The sequence below is a fragment of the Nelusetta ayraudi genome, unplaced genomic scaffold, assembly GCF_046127955.1.
Source record: "Nelusetta ayraudi isolate G7.1 ecotype Tasmania unplaced genomic scaffold, CSIRO-AGI_Nayr_v1 ptg000057l, whole genome shotgun sequence".
In the NCBI taxonomy this organism is placed as follows: domain Eukaryota; kingdom Metazoa; phylum Chordata; class Actinopteri; order Tetraodontiformes; family Monacanthidae; genus Nelusetta; species Nelusetta ayraudi.
Genome location: NW_027466107.1, coordinates 2,377,126 through 2,395,702, shown reverse-complemented (window position 1 = coordinate 2,395,702; position 18,577 = coordinate 2,377,126). Strand labels below are relative to the sequence as shown.

The window sequence follows — 18,577 nt, the reverse complement described above, 5'->3', positions numbered from 1 at the left end:
CACGTCTCTAGGACAAAGTTGACTTTTGACCCCCATAGGCTTGTTTGGCATTAGGGTTAGCGTTAAGGCTGAAATTAGGGTTAGGGTTAGCGCTAAGGTTGAAATTAGGGTTAGGGTTACGCTTAAGGCTGAAATTAGGGTTAGGGTTTCGGAGTTCCTCACGTGCTAGGAGCCCCAAATTTGGCATGGGCGCTTCTTGGGGGGAAAGATCATTCTATTTAATGCTGTTTTTTTTCTGGGACAAAAAAAGAGAGGAAATAATTGAATCTGCCCGAAACTCACTAAAATGACCATACTTTCATAGTTCAGCATGAGACAGAGATGTATATTGCAAGATTTCCGAAAATCAGAAAAACCAACCAAAAAAAGTACATTAAATACATGCCCATACATGTACCTCAACTTCAATGGGTCATTCAATGAAAAGTAATCTCAGCGAATCCAACAATATTATATCATCAATGTCTTGTTTGTCTCAGCCCACGCAAAACTTTCAAGCCACCTACATTTACGCTTTTGCAGCATTAAGACAAAATGATTGATTTCTTTGAAGATATTGAAGGCTGGCTCATTCGAGCTCAGCCCCTCAAAATGAATAACTTTTAGTTAGTGATGGGTCGTTCGCGAACGAACCGATTCTAAGAGCCGGCTCTTTGAAGTGAACGAAGAGAGCCGGCTCCTGATTGGCTTAATGATTTCCACCGCCGGCCGCCACCGCAGCGCGCACCCGCCTCCGTAAACGATCGCGATCTCCACCTCTCCACCGCTAAAGAGCCTGGTCTTTTTAGTGAGTCGAGCCAAAAGAACCGGTTCTCTGAAAAGAGCCGGAATTCCCATCACTAGTCGCTGTGGAACGTTTAGCACCGCCGATTGAAGCCGGAAGCGTGCCTGTAACATTTCCGGTCCTCCTCGGTTTGTTTGGCGGGAGTAGCAGGGAGCATGTCGGCTGTGGAGCCGGGCCGCATGACCGAGGCTGTGACCGACAGGAAGCGCCCTCCGCCGGTCAAAGTGCTGTCCGGTCAGCTGAGGAAGGCCGAGGCCCGGCGAGCGGCCGGCGGCAGCGACGTGTGTTATGCGGTGAAGGCGGCCAGGGGCGCCACCGTGGAGGCGTCGCTGGTGTGGATGCAGGGCACCGTCCTGGAGGTGCAGCTGGACAGAGACAGCGCGCTGCTCGTGGACGAGACGGGGACGTTCGCGGTTCAAGGAGTCAACAGCATCCCCAAGGGGAGACCGTGTCTGTCCCGTGGTGAGTCACCTTTACCTCGAACGGTTCATAAGAAGGCGTTTAAACATGTTGAGGTTTAAAGTTTAGTTTTATATGGTGGACATTTACAAGATAAAATAACATTGGCCAAAAACAGACACATTACACACACACACACACACACACACACACACACACAGTTTGTTTTTTGTTTTTTTACTTATCTTCATTACCGTTCTTTATTTTTATTTTTTTTATTTTTTGCTTTGGAAAGTTTCATCTTTAATCTTCTTTTTTTTGTTGTTGTTGTTCCCACCATCGTTTTCCTCAATTCATTTCCCAGGTAAATATGTCATGGTGATGGGGGTCATCCAGACTGTCACTCCAGAGCCAGTGGTCCGTGCGGTGAAGATGGCAGACCTGTCCGAACTCGCTGACATTCACAGACGTATGTGGAAACTGGAGGTGGAGGAGCTGCAGCAGGTTCTGTCTTGATCGACAAGGTCATTTACGGAGAGACTGCGAAGTCACGGACGCAAAGGTGACTTGTCATGCATGTAAATAGTCTTTAGACTTTACTTAGGGGACATGTGCAGGGATGATTGTTCTATGAAAGAAACTTTCAAAAAAATTGTTTGTTTGTTTGTTTGAAAATAGGGGTCATGACGCCCCAGACTTACAGGGATGACTGTTGATAGCCTTTCATGAAATTAAATGAAAGTGTGGAATCTCAACCTGACCAGAATTGCCCAAAAAGTCATAGCATAGGCTTGTTTTTGTTTTTTTTGGTGTGTGAAAATTTGGCTTCTGCCTCTAGTTTAGCCAGAACACAGGGATGACTGTTCTGTGATAGCTCATCATGACATGGTGTGCTTGGCAAAGGTGAACGAGGGCAAATGCTTTACCTGTCTAAAATTAGCAGGGAAATAAAATCATTATACAATTACTTCTTTGATTTATGTTGATGTTTTTTTTCTCTCTCAAAAACAGGGGTGACAACTCCAATTCTCCCCAAATGTGCTGAGATGATGACGTTATTGGACAATCTAACAAAAATGCACTCTCAAGCCAAGTGTCCATGGTTCGGCACACAGGAAAACACAGCAGTCCAAAAAAAGTCTTTAAAAAAGTCTTTATTTTGCATTTGTACGTCATACTGGAAATGCAATTTATCATATTTGCGTAAAGGACAAATGATAGTGCAAAAATTAACTTTTGATACTTGAAACATAAAAACGTATAAATGTCCTTAACACCCACAGAATCTTAAAATCAAAAGATCTTTCCTTCTTTGGGTAAACTGGTCAATCACCTCGCTGTTGTTGGGACGTGCTTCGTGGCGTCAGGTCATAGCTCTTCGTATTTAAGTATGAATATTCCTCGATTCTAAGTCACAGTACGCCACCAATCATGCAGCTGTGCTCCTGGATCAGGCCAGTTTGCGTGCACTCCCATGGCACTGAAAAGAACTGTCTGGCTTCTCGACTGAATACCGAACTACTTGTCAAGTGAACATAATTATCACCAACGTCTTGAAGTTGTCATGAAAAGATTAAATAATATCTTTAAGTAGAAAACTGTATTTTCCAAAGTCATTGTCATTCGGTGCTATAAGATAATCTTTCTTGGCTTTAGCAAGTTTCATCAAAAGAAATTCCCGGCGCTCCTTCCATTCCATCAGTTCCTGCTCGCCGTGCGCCAGCTTACACTGCTCTTCCTCCGTGCAGGTATCTTTGAGGAACCTGTTGGCATTCAAAGGTCAAAGGTCAGCCATCCGAAAAACGGCGAAGAAATCAAAAATCTATACTTTTTAAAAAAAATGTACAATAAAGCCTTCAGCCAAGACAAATTTCATGTGGTGAAGAACAAAAATGCAGATCCAATTTTTAGAGTGCACATGAATGCACGGTCACATCCCTGCGCAGAAATGTTTGTGGGTATTTTCACACAAACCAATTAAAAACGCTGCTTTTCTGTCCTTCCACTTCTCCCTGTTAGCAGCAGCAGTGTTATGATTGACTTGGCAGCAAAAACACTCTCCCGGCTGAGCAGCACACAGCCTCACGAGCTCCACCAGCCAAAACGCTCATCAACTCACCTCTCGCAAACTTTAAACGTGCCCGTGGGAAAGCGGTACTGCCAGCAATTCTGATCGTCCTCCGAATTGAAAACACGCTCTTTGTGTTTTTCCGAGGTGATGTGCTGCTGCCACTGTTTCTCACTGTTACAGTTCTTGCCACACAGCCAGCAGTGGTTACCCGCCTGTAAAAAAGAAACAGAAAATACAAGTGCCTTTACATAGATGACAAAATACCATCTGTTCCATCATCACTATTTAATAACTTGAGAAAAAAAAAATGAAACGGAATAAATACAATAATACTTACAGGGATTTAAAGATTAGGCATTAATCGAATTTTTATCTCCGACAACAGCGCACATCAGCAATATTACTAGGAAAAGTAAAGAGACGCTGAAGATGGACTCACCACTTCCTCAGCATAGTCTGTGGGCATGTGGATCTGTTTGCCGTTCACCCGCGCTACGCTGTTGGCCATCTCTTCACCCCAGCCCGGCTTCTGAGACTGCAGCCACCGCTCATAAAGCTGCTCCAAGTCTGCAACTGCACAGGGTTAAGAGGGGAGGAGAGAGGGACGACAGGCAGTGTGATGACACAGGCTTCAAAACACCAGAGGTGAATTCAGATAAAGATTGAAAAACCTACTGTTGTTCTCCTTCATGTAGATCCAAAGGTCTCTTTCTTCGGCGCTGTGCGCAAATGTGCAATTCCCGATGTAGACGCACTTCTTCCCGGCCGTCACGTGCATACAGATCTAGAAAAAGAAGGGAGGGACTTAGTGAGCTGATGGGAGAGGTTTGGTTTAATCAGAAGCAATGGAGTTGAAAAGGGTGCGACATCATGCAAAATCTCAAAGAACCTGCAGGTTGTAAGGAACAGTCAGGGCAGCATCAATGGATAAAAATATAAAATAATAATGGACCTTCAAGGAAAGGTTTTTGTAATCAAAAATAAAATATATACAGACATACCTCAAACTGGGCTGGGATTGGTTTTTTGGTCGGGAGTGACCGAACTGTTGTCCACTTCTTCCTTTCGTGGGAACTCACAAGCACCACCCGTTTGTCTTTTGTCCACCTGAGCCAAGAAGGTGATGTGTCTTTGGTTAAGTATCAAGACAAACAACACACACTACTTTAGTTTTGCTTCAAGGGTTTGAGAGACTCACGGGTGTCTGGCTTTGGCTGAGCAATACTTCCTGTTCTTGTCGGCCTCGCTGACCTGGCCATTCTTCTGGCACTGGCCGCACACAAACATCAGCTTCAGGTTCGGAGGCCCAAAACGTCTCCGCGCATTTGAAAGCTGCAGACGAAAAGTGCTCAGAAAAATGAGTTTCAAGTCGTGTGTTTTAAAGTTTTTAGTTTGTGTTAATCTTATCCAAAAGGTAAAATGGTATCTAGTTTTATATTCATCCAGACCAAATTGTAAAGCCATACAAAACATAGCACGACACCGGCGTCGTGCTCAGGTTTATAAAGCTGAGAGTTAAGATAAAGCGCAGCATTACCGTGGCGGCCTGCGGTAAATCTGGTGCATTCCAAAACGTCTTTGCCTCCTGGACGATTCCTTCCTGAGTGATGCCTTTTAAAGAACAATAGAGAAGAAAAATTAAAAAGTCACATCTGTTGTGAAATATCCAATTTTTTTTTCTTCTGTGCAGGTGTTCTTACCGCGCTGCTGCTGTAACATCCAGACCTTCAGCTCGACGAGGCTGTGGGCGTAGAAGCAGTCGTCCTCCCTGACGCAGCCGTAGCGAACCTCGTGGCGGCAGACGTCCAGCTGGTACACTGGACTCATCGGCCTGATCTTGGTGTAACGGACTGTGGTCTCCTTCAAAATGTGAACCAGGCACCTGACAAAAAGACAAAACCAGTCCAGATCCAGCTCCTGCTTCGGCCGTGGCTCAATCAGTAAAAGGTGTGAAAGGACTCACTTGTGGTTCTCAAAGTTGTGTTTTGTCACAGGGTGGGAGCAGAAGGAGGGATCGTCCTTGTTGGTTTTGCTGATGATCCTGGGTTTGTGGTCGAAGCACACCTGCACAACAAGTAATGATCGCCTGGTTGGAACATTTCCACACAGTGAGGAGTCTCATCCTCGCAAAAAAAAAGCTTTTTTTTTACGCCTGCAATCACTCAAACCACATGATCAGCTGAGGTGATTTCCTCCTGAACGCGACCAGCGGCTGACTGGAGTGTAAACATTTGAGAGGTTTTTCAAAGTTTAGGTGTTTGCATGACCAGGTTTTTATTGCCATAGGTTAGATTTTGCACAATTCTAGTGGTCATGGAAACGCAGCTATTCTCTGCGCCTGATGCATCGACTCCAACAGACTCTGGTGGCCTCAGACTCGACTTGGACTTTAGTCGCAAGAACATTTTTTTTTAGAGAAAAACTGTTAAAAAATTCAGACAATCTACTGTGTGCTGAATGTTAAGGAGCTAAAATAAATAATTTTCCAAAGAAAACTGTCAGGAACACTCATCACGAGAAACGGCGCCCAAACAAACCTGACTGAAGATGAAGCTGTGCCGAACTTTTCCACATACCGTCTCCTATCATTAACATTTTTCTGCTTAATGGCCCCATTTTTCAAATCTGCTCTGGAAGAAGCAGCGGCAGCGGCGGTGCTTGTGAACGCAGCTCATTGTGAGCGACCATCTGTTGTCCTGACAGCAGAAAATTGTTTTTTTTTCCCCCCTCGTCTGACGAAGCATCTCCCAAGTAAAAGCACATTTACAATTAGTTTCTCCTCAGTGCAAAGTCTACAGACAAAGCAGAATGTTTTGTGTGGATTTTTCTTTTTGCTTTTGTAAATTGCTCAGTGGTTCTAAAATTATAGCCAACTGGTACGACGCCACTTGAAAAAGTGGCTTCTCGCAAAGTAGCGGAAGACTCACTCCGCACAGGAACATGAAAATGCCATGATGCTCCTGTAAGATCTTGGCGACGCTCAGCCTGATGCTGCCGTTGGAGCCGAAGGGGTCGAACAGAAGCTCCCTGGAGATGAATCCTTTCCGCTCCAGCGTCCACACGTCGATCTCTTCGTCGCAGTACGCAAACGTGCAGTGGCCGGGATACATGCAGGGCTCCCCGGCGGCGACCTCTGTAGTGACGCAGGTCAGCAAGCCGTTTAAATACCATCGATACAGCTCACACATCTCTGACAGTGTAAATGGTACCTTTGCAAATGTAATAGGGCCCGGCGTAAAGGGTTTTCGTAGGTCGGGGACGGATGAGCTTCCAGGTTAGTGTGTGTTTTCTCCGGCCCACCAAAATGTCTTTCCTACACTTGTGCTCCGTCGTTTGGTAAAATGTGTAATCTAAGACGTCTGGACCTGCGAGGACGGGAAACACAGAATAAAGACGTGAATAAATCAAGCAAAAACATGCAGAGCACAAAACTGGACTTTGTCAAACGACCCCTTACCGTGTTTCATGAAACATAAAGAGCAGGCCTGTCTGAACTCGTGTGTTTCGGCTAAAGGGTTCTTTGCAAACTCCACAGCAGCAGGAAGCTCCTTCACCTCCGGCATTCCCACCGCCATCCCCATCGGGGCCGCACTGCTGTTCACCTAGAAAACAACAAGAGAAGTGAGATCGGCCGCACATCTAGCTGAGAGTTTCATCTGACCAGAACCAGAGAGACCACAACAAAAAACAAAACAACAACCAACCTGTGGAGCAAAAGGCCTCTGAGCAAAATCTAGATTTAAAAAAAAAAAGAGAGACGAGTTATTGCTGAACTCCTCCTGACCGAGAAGACCGACCACCAAAACCAAATCAAACCAATCTTACTTGGTTTTTTAAAGTCTGATATGTTTAGGTTTAGGTTGTCCAGGAAGTCCATGTTGAAGCATGCGTCCGAGCCTGGTTTGTGGTACAACGGCGGCAGGTTGACGGTGCATTGCTGGCTGCCGCCGGGGACAAAGGGCCCGGTGTGCGACGGCAGCAGGAAGGGGCTGGCGCTGCTCAGCAGGTTCAGGGGTTCCGACGCCGAGGGGAAAATCTGAGGCAAAGGAAAGAAGTCACGGTTAGGTTCAGCAACGTTTCAGTGCCTGGAGCAAAGCACAACCGAAATCAAAATAGACACCAAAGTTCAGTTCGACAGGATACAAATACCATGGAAGTAATATTTTATGCTTCTAATAAAAAAAATGGAGTGAAAAAATAATTAGATTTCAAGGAATCTGATGTGAATTTGACAAAAAAAATGATCCGAGCTCACAGACCATGGGGGATTCCGGCCCGGCGCTGTCCAGGAGGTCGTCCAGGTCGTCGTCGATGATGTCCGAGTCAAAGTTGGGGCTGCTCTGAATCAGCAGGCTGGGTTCTGCGTTTCTCGTGGGCGTGGACACCGACAGGGCGAAGGGTCCAGACTCGAAGCTGGGAGGCTCGCAGGACGACACGGAGGAGACGCTGCTGTTGGGGGGAAGCTCCTCTGCAGCCGGGGCTGCTCTGAATGCCGGCGCTGCCAGCTGATCTGCTTCTGCACAAAGAGGTCAACAGTCAGCGGGTCGTCAGCGTCTTCGTCTGTACGTCGACCTGGCGCAAAACTTACCGATTTCAATCTCTTCAACCGAAGATGAGCTGTAGGAAAGCTGAAGAAAAACAAAAGAAAATATGAATTGGAACATTTAAAAAAAAGAGAAAAAAAAGCACTGCATGTTGAAGATTTTGAATGATTTATTTATTTTATTTTTAAAGTCGTTGCCTGCCTTGTCGCATGAGGTATCTTGGTAACTTGGTCCTTCAGAAACATTCAAGGCTGGCTGTTCAAGGAGGAAAACATGTTCCGCCGTTGACACTCAATTCAATTCAAAGAACAAACACTGGCATCTCTGAAACTACCGTCTCCACATTTGCACATTTTCAAAACTAAAGCCGCTCATCACGCTGGCGCTTTAAACACGTACCTTACTCCTCACGTAAGCTTTGCGGATTTTCAATCCCAAAATTTTGGCAAGGTCCTGAGTCAGCTGTGTGACACTAGGATCCTAAAAACAGAACAAAAACGTATTGAGTCACCCTCCCTTGACAGTTGCAGCTCGGGCAGCTCTGAGTGCGTTTCATTACCTCCGTGTGGCTGCTTTAAAAGTTATTTTGTCATTCGGATAAGCCCCTAAAGATGGAACCTGATTCATTTATGGCGTGCTTTAAGCCACCAGTGCTACAAAATTGCTTCCTTATAACAGTAAACATTTGATTTTAATCATATAGGCTCACATCTGAGACCATGACAGAGGAATTGTCCTAAATGAGGCCTAAAGTGCTGCTGCTCCTCTGAGTTTCAGCACTTTATTCTCCTGCAGATGAAAGGCAGGTGTCGCAGGTTCCTGCCAGGACCTGTTCTGACTGATGCAGCTCCCTGTGTGGTATTATACAACAATGCAGGACGTGTGATGCAACATGCGGGACTTGACTGGCATACGCACAGCCTCCTTCTATTTCGCCAATAAATTGTAAGTAAATAATAAAAAACGAAAAGACAAGACAACGCAACAGATCATAAAAAATCCTTCTTTTTTTTCAGTCCCTGGTCTGAAAGCTGGAGGGTGGATGGATGATGCAGCCTACCTGAGGCACTGCTAGAGAGCATTTGGCAATGGCCTCGTAGGCCTCCTGCTGTCGCCCCAGCTCTTTCAAGGATTTGGCTTTTCTGTACAGTGCTTTGTAGTTTCCCTCATTCAGCTCAAGAGCTTTTTCACAGTCTTCTAATGCTTGGTCGTACAATCCCTGTGAAAGAAAACAAAAAAAAACAAAAACAAGCAGAGGTTAGAGACACTTTGTACAAAGGGAGACGTTCCCTCATCATGAATTCACTTTACACGTTCAGGCAGTTAGTTAGTTAGTTTTGGGAAGGGCGTCCCTGAAAAAAATTGTTCCTATAAAAACATGCTGTGAAGACATGAAAACCTCTTTAGGTTGTGAAGGTAATATTATGTTTAGTTCAGATGTTTGTGTATAATAATATAATGATTAGTATACACATGCTTAAACCAGTCAGTTGACCTACAGTATGGATAAGATGGGCACTGTATGTAGTATCTGAAATACATTTTCCACTAAATACACAGTAATGCAGTCAAGCTCAGTTTACTAAAAGCCGGTTTGACCTCAGAGCTGCTTGCCAGGAGTCAAGTGATTATCACTTCGACAGGCCCCTCCTACTCACCGGAACAATATTTAAGTATGCGGCGGCTCGATTTGCATAGAGCTTTTCCAGTAAACCTGCTGGTATACAAATATCTTCAGAGTCGGCATACTCTGTGATGTTCAAGGCTTCTGTGTACATCTCTATGGATTTGGTCCAATCGCCTTCTCTGAACAAATCGTTTCCTTCTCCAAAGAGATGACACACGAGGTCCTTGATGAAGACCTATGGATTAAAATATAAAAAAAGAATACAAAAAATATATATATCAGCTATTGTTTCATTCAGGGGCATTCATTTTAGAAGAGAGATATTAAAGGTTTATTTTCACAACACTTGCTTTTAGCCCCAAAATGAGCTCAAGTCAGAACAGCACAGCTGGAGTTGAGATTCACATGCCACCATTGACACTGCTTACCTCATACTCTTCTTGACTGCCAGGATACGGCAGCGTTGATCTGGGAAAAAAAAAAAAATGCAGAGGAACAGTTTGGGTATCATTAAACAGAAGCCAAGCTTCAGCAGGAACCACATTGAAGCTGAACAGAAGTGAATCTGTTCAATCAATTTATCTCATTAAGTTACACATTTCCTTGGAATTCAGGAAATGGGATTTATATGAAAAGCACTTTTGGTGAGACAGAGATGTATCTGTTCAGTCTTATGGTTAAAATGGATGTGAAGACATGAGGGCATCAAACATGAAAACATGATAAAAAATTGATGTATATGAGAGTGACTGTGTGTGTGAGTGGCCAGGTTCTGATGGCAGCGCGTTCAACAGGCAAATAAGCCAGCAAACGCAACACTCACTGTGCAAACAGCCAGCCACTCACTAAAGGGACATGACCACCAAGTGAGACTGGAGACACAAAGCAAGAACAAGCAATTTCTAAGGAAGAACTGCCATAGTATCTTCATCAAAACAACTGAGGTACTGTCAGTGGTTGATATGAAATCAGCACTTCTGCCCGGGTGGTTCCAGCAGCATCAGGCTGAAACTGAGCCCAAACGAATCAACGCTTCTAGTTAATTGTGAGGTCTTCTGCTGCATCAAATAAATGACTTGACTAAATAAAACACGGTTTTCTGTGAAAGGACGTGAAAGCGATTGGAAGGATGGAAAGCATGAAAAATCTGAATTGTTCTGGTTTCAGATTTGTTATTCTTGGTCCCACGTTCCCTGTTAAAGATCTTAGAACCCAAAGCTGCTGCATTGTCAGTGAGTCTTACTCTAGGTATGTTGGCAATGGCATCACAGTATTTACCAACATTAGCATAATTGCAGCGGTATGATAACGCTTCCATTTCTGCTGCCCAATGATGACGCATGAATGCATCACTTAAAGTATTAGTTTTGTTTTCTCAGTGAGAACAGAAGAAATGAAACTCAGAGAAGTGTTGCACTGATGAGAGTGTAACCAGCAAACAAACAAACAAACAAACAAACAAAAGGAAAGCAAAGGCAAAAGCAAAAGCAAAAGCAGATGCAGGCAGGCAGGCAGGCAGGCAGACAAGTCAATAGTACGTCATGCAGTCATTCAGGCAGCAGCATAAGCAGTGAAGGACTGGCCACAGCTAAAGAGCTGTCCTCTAAACAAGTGAGTTCATCACAGGTGACCAAAACGATGACACTTACTGTATAAACTGCAGGCCTTTCTGGATCTCCTGCCAACGACTTCTTCTGTCGGGACACACTCCTGACATCTTTGTGTCTTTTCAATACGCACTCCTTAGACACCACCTGGAATAACGATGTACATCAACGTGAATTATCAAAAACACACCATCATCGTCATCATCGTCATCATCATCATCATCATCATCATCATCATCATCATCACCACCACTACAACAATAACTATCGCTGAGAAACTGGCTGACTGACTGATGATATTTTATTCATTTACTTCAACGAGAGTTCCACATGGGCCGAGTCCTGCAAGCCTTCACTGGCTAATAGCTTCGGCGTTTGGCGATGACGACACAAGGGTAGTTCCGGAAAAAAAAAATTATAAGGCTAAACTACAGAGTCACGATTAGGTTATATAATAATAATAAGGCTTTATCATTTACCAAAACATATGAATCATATAGGCGGAATAAGACACTGTAGAGGTTACGTCAAAGTATGACGCGTTGGAAGAATGTTGTATGGCAACGTCTGAAAGCAGGTCAAATATCGGAAATATGACGAGAGGGATTCGTCAGATTTCAAACAATGTCAAGCAAAAGTCTGTCCAAATGAGTTGTGTTTTAAAATATTCGATGACGTCACCACCACCACCACCACCACCACCTAGTTGACGCTTCTTGTCGTGTTTCGGACAAGTATGAATTAACGTTTGCCGTTAACGCGCAGTGAACACTAATAGTGGTCAAGTTAATTTATCAGGATGACGAGCCCGATTTCTGCTTTTTCTCCTGTCCCGCCAGTCATGGTACGGGGTACCACTCGTAAATCAGGAAGTTGGCGGTACTGGGCCAATTTCAAAAGGCTTGTCGTAGCATCTTATGATAGGCGTGCGACAACGTGTTTAAGACCACTGACCGACTTTTTGGTGAGCGAGCATCACCCCCCACCTGGGCTAGCGAAGCGTCATCAAAAAATAACAAGGGGGGGAAATAATCTACGAACTTGTGCTGCTACAACGCGCCGACCTTGCGAGCTACGTGACATTTACCCAATCAAGTTTCTAGAAAGTACACTGAACCTAACAAAGCGCAGGCATGTCCAAGTTTGGTCCCATAAAGCAAACAATAGCGAGTGCTAAGCTCCCGATTGTCAGAATGTAAATAAATCTAAATCATTCTTAGATATGTGCTAGACGTACTCACATAAGTGTCTTTTTTTGTTCCAAATAAGCCACCAGTTGGCTGGCTCCAAAAACGTTTAAGTGACTTTTTCCCCACTACAGCAAAGATAACTTGCTTTCAAGTAACGTGACTGCGTTGGATCAGGCCGCCCTTTGCTTCTTTTTCCTTCTTCTTCTTCTTCGTGATGTTATACGGAGTGAGGTGTAGTCAACATCATGAGGAGCGCAATGCTGCCCCCTGCTCCAGCGGAGGAGCATGAGAGCATTTCAGTCGGAGGACTGGGAAAAACGACAGCCATTACTTAGTAATATCATATGTAAAGGTCCAATTTAAAAATCAAGCTGCTTTAGCGACTGTCACATTGCTTAGCGAAAAAGCTAACTCAAAAATTCCCTCACTAAAGATTAATAAAGTTTCTATTTTATCGTATTACTACTATTCTAATTGGATAACCAATAAAATACAGTGCTCATTCACTGCTGTCCCTTCTTACCAGGTTACTGTTATACATTATAGTTTATTGTCATCTGGCCTCCCGCTGGTATTAAACTGTGCACTGGAATCTTTCCATTCAGCTCATCACACATCATGTATGGGTTTATTAATGCTTCACTGACAGAGGGATTTCCAGTTAGGTGTGTTTGTCCTGTAGTTTGACCCTATCCAAACGTTGACGGAATGCTCCATGACAATGGATCCACTGAGCTAAAGATAATCAGATATCCAGGAATCTGAATCTGAGGGATCTGCCTACTCTACTCTACATCCTGAGCACCGACACAAACACACACTGGGTTTCCTGCTTTTCGAAACCAAAAGCATGATTTATCTGCCGGACATCCACACATAATAGATGATGGCGGAATCCAGTGTTATCCCCTGCTGCAAATGTACAGCCTAAAAAACAGGTTATGAAGATGAAGCACAATGATAAGGAACAATTTGTGTTAGTTTTAAACTATGCACCATTTCTCAGATTAGCGATCTTGCTAGTTATATTCTAAGACATTTGACGTAATGCTCAGGAAATCACTTTACAAACACAGTATGACTTTGTGTTTGTTTTATTGCTAGGCCTTTCCTATTTAGCTTACTGGCTCACTGCCTCACTGGCATTTACAAGAGAAAGAAGACTAAATATTAGAATAGAATAGAATAGAAAATGACCTGAAAGGTTGTTGTTTTTAAAGTTGCAAATTGATGTGTAGATTAATTAATGTTCAATTAAAGCATTTAACTAATATTGTTATTGTAATGACAAATGAACTTTGTTCGTTTTGTCTTCCTATACATACATGCAGCAACAACAGTCTTTCAGCTTGTACTGTATATACACATGTCAAGTTGGCCGGTCTGCAGTTTGGAAGACGTGCTGCAGGCCTGTTTCCTCTAGAGGGAGCAGTAATCAAGTAACGGCTACACTCAGGAGATTACTGGGCAGCATCTATAAAAAAAACTCTCAGCTCCTTAAAACCCCCCTCTCTCTCTGTCTTACACACACAGTGTTGTCTCACACTTCAGTTGCCTGTGCCAAGCCATGGCTGCCTGTTACCGGCTTCTTCTCCTGCTCTCAGGTAAGATGGCTGGAAACGACTGAAGATCAACACTGAACTTGATGAAGCAGATATTTTTTGAGACGATGCAATGTTAGTCCAGGTATTGGTAGGAACACTTTGTCCTTTAATAATAACAAATCTGTACTGCGGTATGTATCTTTATATAATGTGCTGAAGTGTAACTCCAACTCTAACTTTCACCTGCTTTGAACGGAGACATGCATGTCAAGTTCAAGACTCTGTGTGTCTGTGTTCAAGGTGAGTTGCCTGCTAAACAGTTTCTCTCCTCTGCTGACATTGAACAAACAGGCATGCTTCCAGCCAAGCAGTTTTATTTGCACTTTGCGCCGCTGTTCTGCAAATGTGCTGTGTGTGTGCACGCGTGCGTGTGTGTTCGTGTGTGCATGTGCATGTGTACATCATATTCACATCGTGCTGCAGGGTTGCAAAATCAAGTCCTTGAAAAGTGTGATTTCCAACTAGATTTTAACATCATATCATACTTAAAAATACACAGAAGCACAACTGTCAAACAAAAAGGCATGAAATAGAAGAACTTGGCTCCCATTGCTCAGAAACAATTTACATAATTCCTATCATGTCATCTAAAGTCAATCATCGACTATGATTGTGATAAGTCACGATTAGGTGGGATTGTTTTTTGTCACTTTTGTAATTCTCACCTGACCAAAGCCTTGAGTGCACCTCTGGTGTTTGCGTTAGCTCACGGAACAAGTGTGTTTTCCAGCAGAGAGTCTGTTGTTTGTGTGCAAGCAGTGCACTGGGGACTGCTTTCATGCATGAAGCCCTGCGGCTGATCTGAGTGCCTTCACTAGTGCTGGCTGCTGGTTGGTGACTGTGCCAAAACATAGACATAGACTGCACTGGCAGGGGGAATGATGAACGTTCCCATATTATTTTACTGTTACAATTCCCTCTGTTCATCCTTTACTTCCTTTTCTCTACACTACACTGGAGAAACTGTCTTAAAAGGTGTAATTGTAGAAATCAGGCCAGAGTATAGCGGAAAGCTAAAATTTTGCAGGAGTCTGTAAACAAAGGGCAAATTGTGCTGTTTTCAATAGTCAAGGTTGTTTAGTCAATGTCTAAAATTTGGGACCCTCCAACCAATAAATCTGTAAAAAAAAACATACAAAATAAAAAAGCGCAGCCCTTAGAGTGGCAGTGGTGCGTGTCCAGTGCAGTGCTCTGTAGCCTCACAATAAAAATGTGATGCACGAGTTGATCCCTCTCTGTCTTTGTCTCTTTCTCTCCGCAGTTGCTATTGCTGTTGCGTCTGCACGCAAGGCCGTGCGGTCGAAGAGAGGCCTGCTGGAGTTGGCCGGAGCCATCAAATGCAGCACGGGCAGATTCGCCCTGGCCTACATGATGTACGGGTGCTACTGTGGACTGGGTGGCCAAGGCTGGCCCAGAGACAAGGCCGACTGGTAAACACATAACATGCACACCATGAAAATGACAACGCTGTCAAGTCTCTTTTGTTTTGTCCTCAAGGAAGCCGGAACGCTAGACGGAGACCGTGCACGCTGCCTGCACGGTCTGGCATGTGCTAAAAAAAAAAAGTAAAACGTACAATCCATCCGTTCATTCCTCCTTGTGGACGACTTTACTTCCCACTTGCCAATCACGCCATCCAGCTTGAGAACGCACAGCTCGGGATGGAATGAAAAGTGCAGGGCGCTGGGTACGAAAAGAGGGGGCGTCGTCCAAATGAGGCAGACCAACACGCTGCATTACCTCGAGTGTGGCCCCAGGAAGGGCACGCCCATATCCTAATTGCCGCCTCCTTTGCTTTCCCTCCTGGCCACATGAGACCAAAACCCTCCCTCAGAGGAGACGACTGCTAACTACTACCTGTTGTGAAAATTCACGCCGCGACCCTGACGCCCTGCCTTTAAAAATAGCCGTGGTGGGCTGCCTTGGACCGAGCCTCCAGTCTTCAGCAACGAAAACACTAATCACTGCGTTAATTCCTGTCTAGGTGCTGCCACAAGCATGATTGCTGTTATGGGGAAGCAGAAATCTTTGGCTGCCACACAAAAACCAAGAATTACGCCTGGACGTGCGAAGACAGGACAGCTGAGTGTGGTAGTGTAACTTTTTATTAATTTATTTATTTTAAAGTATTTTGTTGTTTGTCCCCCACATCCAATTGAGAGGAGTAGTTCACCCCTTTTCTCGCTCACATGACCAGTCTGCAGTTTCACAGAGGAAAGTAGTTGCACCTCATGCAGATGCAATGAAAGATGGTGAACATGTGCACTGTGAAGTCTCAGTTTTAGATGAACTACGCCTAAAACTGTGTTTTGTTGATAATCGTTGACAACACCAGCCTACTTTCCAGGTGACACCAGTTTTGGAAACGTGGCAGTGAAACATGGAGGGGAAATAAAGTTTAATCTAAAACAGTGAAGTGACTGTTTGGTGTGTGTGTGGTTGTTCTTTTTTAGGTCGAAAACCAAACCATCTGGCAAGTTATATCTGACAGTCCTCTCTCTCTCTCTCTCTCTCGCTCTCTCTCTCTCCCTCTCTCTCACTCATTCTCTGTCTCTCTTTCTCTTCCATTTAAATTTGCAGAGGATCTGGAGGACAAATGCGAAAAGATGCTGTGCAAGTGTGACAGAAACGCCGCCAAATGTTTAAGAAAAGCACCCTTCATTAAAAAATATTCCGTATGGCCAGATTTTATGTGCGGTGACAAAGAGCCCTTGTGTAGCATTTACTGACAATGACTCATGAATGTGTCCTGCTTAAATTGTGTGCCTTTGTTTTTTCTTTTTAAAAATAAATGTCGCAATAATAATAGCATTGCTGCAAGACTCAACATATTCTGTCAGTACGGTGTGCTTGTTAAGAATACAGTTAATCAGCATTTTAGTAATAAAAAAAAAAGTTCACACGATAAGAACTGGGGTGTTGCGTTGTGCCAAGTTCACATTATCACCTGCAGATGGTGCCATAATTCCTAAACCAGGCAGGCAGGCCGTCCAGAGACAATATTCGTGACATTTTTCACAGGATAAGATCAAAACATCCTCTTTAAGTAGATTTGATCTTTAAAGTAACAAAAAACAATTTATTTTTAATTGAAGTGACTGGAGCTAGAGGCCAGTAAAAAGTTAAAACAGAGAGAGGGAGAGAGAGAGAGAGAGAGAGAGAGAGAGAGAGAAAGAGAGAAAGAGAGAGACAGAGAGAGAGAGGACTTAATACTGGTTACACCCTAAGGGGTTTTGGGTTTGGTGTAGGACCTTCATTCACGTCATGCTGTCACAGCGAGGCTTTCATTTCCTTTCTGACATTCGCTTACAGTGACACGCCTTCATCACTGTAATTGCAGAAAACAGCATCCACCCAAATGTTTCAGCCAAAACAAACTTCAATGCCCCTCAGCGTCAGCCGTGAGCTCACACTCGCACCGCCTGGCATAATGTTCAAGAGCGTTGAGTCAAATGGGATATGATGCCGCAATCACTGCGCTCAAAGTCCAGGACAGGGGAGTAAAATAAATCAGAGTCATTTCCCACCCGATTGTGTCCAACGTTCAACTTTAAACATGTTTTCAAGCAGGCACCTTTCCACCCCCCCTCCGTTCTCAAGTCAGACATTTTTTTCCCCAGAGGGAGTTTCCTGTTTCCGCCTTTGTAATCAGCGCAAATGAAAAGAAATACTAATGGTGCCATAATTAAAGCTTTGCTCAGTGTTTCTCCTAATTCTGTATTGTCAGAATACAGGGCGCAGACATTTAAGCTTCGGCCAATAGAGAACTTAAATCTTCTCTCTGTGATGTTACACATTTTGCCTTCAGTTTGATGTGTTTTTAAGGATAATATGGTTGACAAAAGTGCTTCTTCTCTAATCTTGCACAGCAGCTGCATCGCTCAGATTTCAAGTCTTTCTCGTTCATATTGGCGGCCTCCAAAAGAAGGCATTTCCAGTTAGCTTTAAAAAAAAGAATCCATTTGATTCCACAGCCAGTCAGCTTTCCTTTTGTTTTGACACAACCAGCGGGCAACTGCCAGTGTTTATTAAGTGCTACATGAGAGATTGAGGAAGAAACGGTAGGGAGACGGATACAAGAAATACAAGCTGAAGGATTTCGGAAATGTTCTGTGTGCAGGGTCAGTTTGACTGCATTCACACAAAGACCTGAAGGAAGAGCTCTCCCTTGAAAGCAGGCTTTGGTGGACAACAATACTACGTGTTTATCGTCTAAAAAAAAAATTCAAATGTAGTTCACTATGCCAAAAGCCCACGCAAACAAGGAAATCGATGTGTGTGCAGCTGACAGCAGACCTGGACCTGCTGCCAATATACTGCATGCTACACACTCTTTTGTCCTTTTCCTTTTTCTCAAACTGAAGGCTCTTTTCATGTAGAAGCAGCAAGATAAATGATGAAGGAAAATGTGAAAAATAAAAAATCCATTGTTGGTAGACATTGAAAAGTTTCCCGCTGAGTAAATTGTATTTGGAGGTCCAGTGTGTATGACAACTTAATATCTCATGGGTAAGAAATAGTGAAAACAATGCCAGTGCTAATTTTGTCTTTTGCTTGCAGTGACCCCCATCTAGCCAATAACAAGAGCCTCCTTTGAGGTTATGTTTTCTTACTGCCAGTGGCACACTGCCTGCACTGGGGCAGAAATACCTGAGGAAAAGGCTGGAGGGGAGTAAACCTTATTTTTGTGTCTGGAATTTAGCCCCTGGTCGTGAGAATCAAAAAAGTATTTCGAGTGCTCCTTTAAACTT

General features: G+C 43.9%; 3 protein-coding genes and 1 long non-coding RNA gene across 5 annotated transcripts in view; 3 read left to right on the top strand and 1 right to left on the bottom strand.

Moving 5' to 3' along the window:
• Positions 1–18,577, top strand: part of LOC142896876 (uncharacterized) — a 267,438-nt gene that overhangs the window by 51,594 nt on the left and 197,267 nt on the right. The gene's annotated exons all lie outside the window — the stretch shown is intronic.
• rmi2 (RecQ mediated genome instability 2) lies at positions 786–5,216 on the top strand. Its single transcript, XM_076038570.1, has 3 exons — positions 786–1,246; positions 1,548–1,745; positions 4,945–5,216. The coding sequence occupies exons 1-2, from the start codon at positions 940–942 to the stop codon at positions 1,697–1,699; spliced, it is 459 nt and encodes a 152-aa protein (XP_075894685.1). The 5' UTR covers positions 786–939; the 3' UTR covers positions 1,700–1,745; positions 4,945–5,216.
• zc3h7a (zinc finger CCCH-type containing 7A) lies at positions 2,328–12,429 on the bottom strand. 2 transcript variants are annotated; one of them, XM_076038568.1, is made up of 23 exons: positions 12,274–12,429; positions 11,075–11,179; positions 9,854–9,893; positions 9,457–9,660; positions 8,859–9,017; positions 8,198–8,278; positions 8,000–8,053; positions 7,843–7,882; positions 7,514–7,770; positions 7,080–7,290; positions 6,959–6,987; positions 6,712–6,856; positions 6,464–6,619; positions 6,182–6,387; positions 5,218–5,318; positions 4,955–5,136; positions 4,792–4,865; positions 4,453–4,586; positions 4,256–4,361; positions 3,930–4,038; positions 3,694–3,827; positions 3,303–3,466; positions 2,328–2,946 (listed from the first exon to the last, which is right to left on the bottom strand). In XM_076038568.1, the coding sequence occupies exons 2-23, from the start codon at positions 11,140–11,142 to the stop codon at positions 2,757–2,759; spliced, it is 2,844 nt and encodes a 947-aa protein (XP_075894683.1). In that variant the 5' UTR covers positions 11,143–11,179; positions 12,274–12,429; the 3' UTR covers positions 2,328–2,756. The 2 variants fall into 2 exon arrangements, with proteins under 2 accessions (XP_075894683.1, XP_075894684.1); XM_076038569.1 differs by lacking the exon at positions 8,000–8,053.
• On the top strand, positions 13,638–16,863 carry pla2g10 (phospholipase A2 group X). The gene is made up of 4 exons (XM_076038781.1): positions 13,638–13,826; positions 15,088–15,256; positions 15,811–15,917; positions 16,407–16,863. Exons 1-4 carry the CDS (start codon positions 13,790–13,792, stop codon positions 16,553–16,555), a joined length of 462 nt encoding a protein of 153 aa, XP_075894896.1. The 5' UTR covers positions 13,638–13,789; the 3' UTR covers positions 16,556–16,863.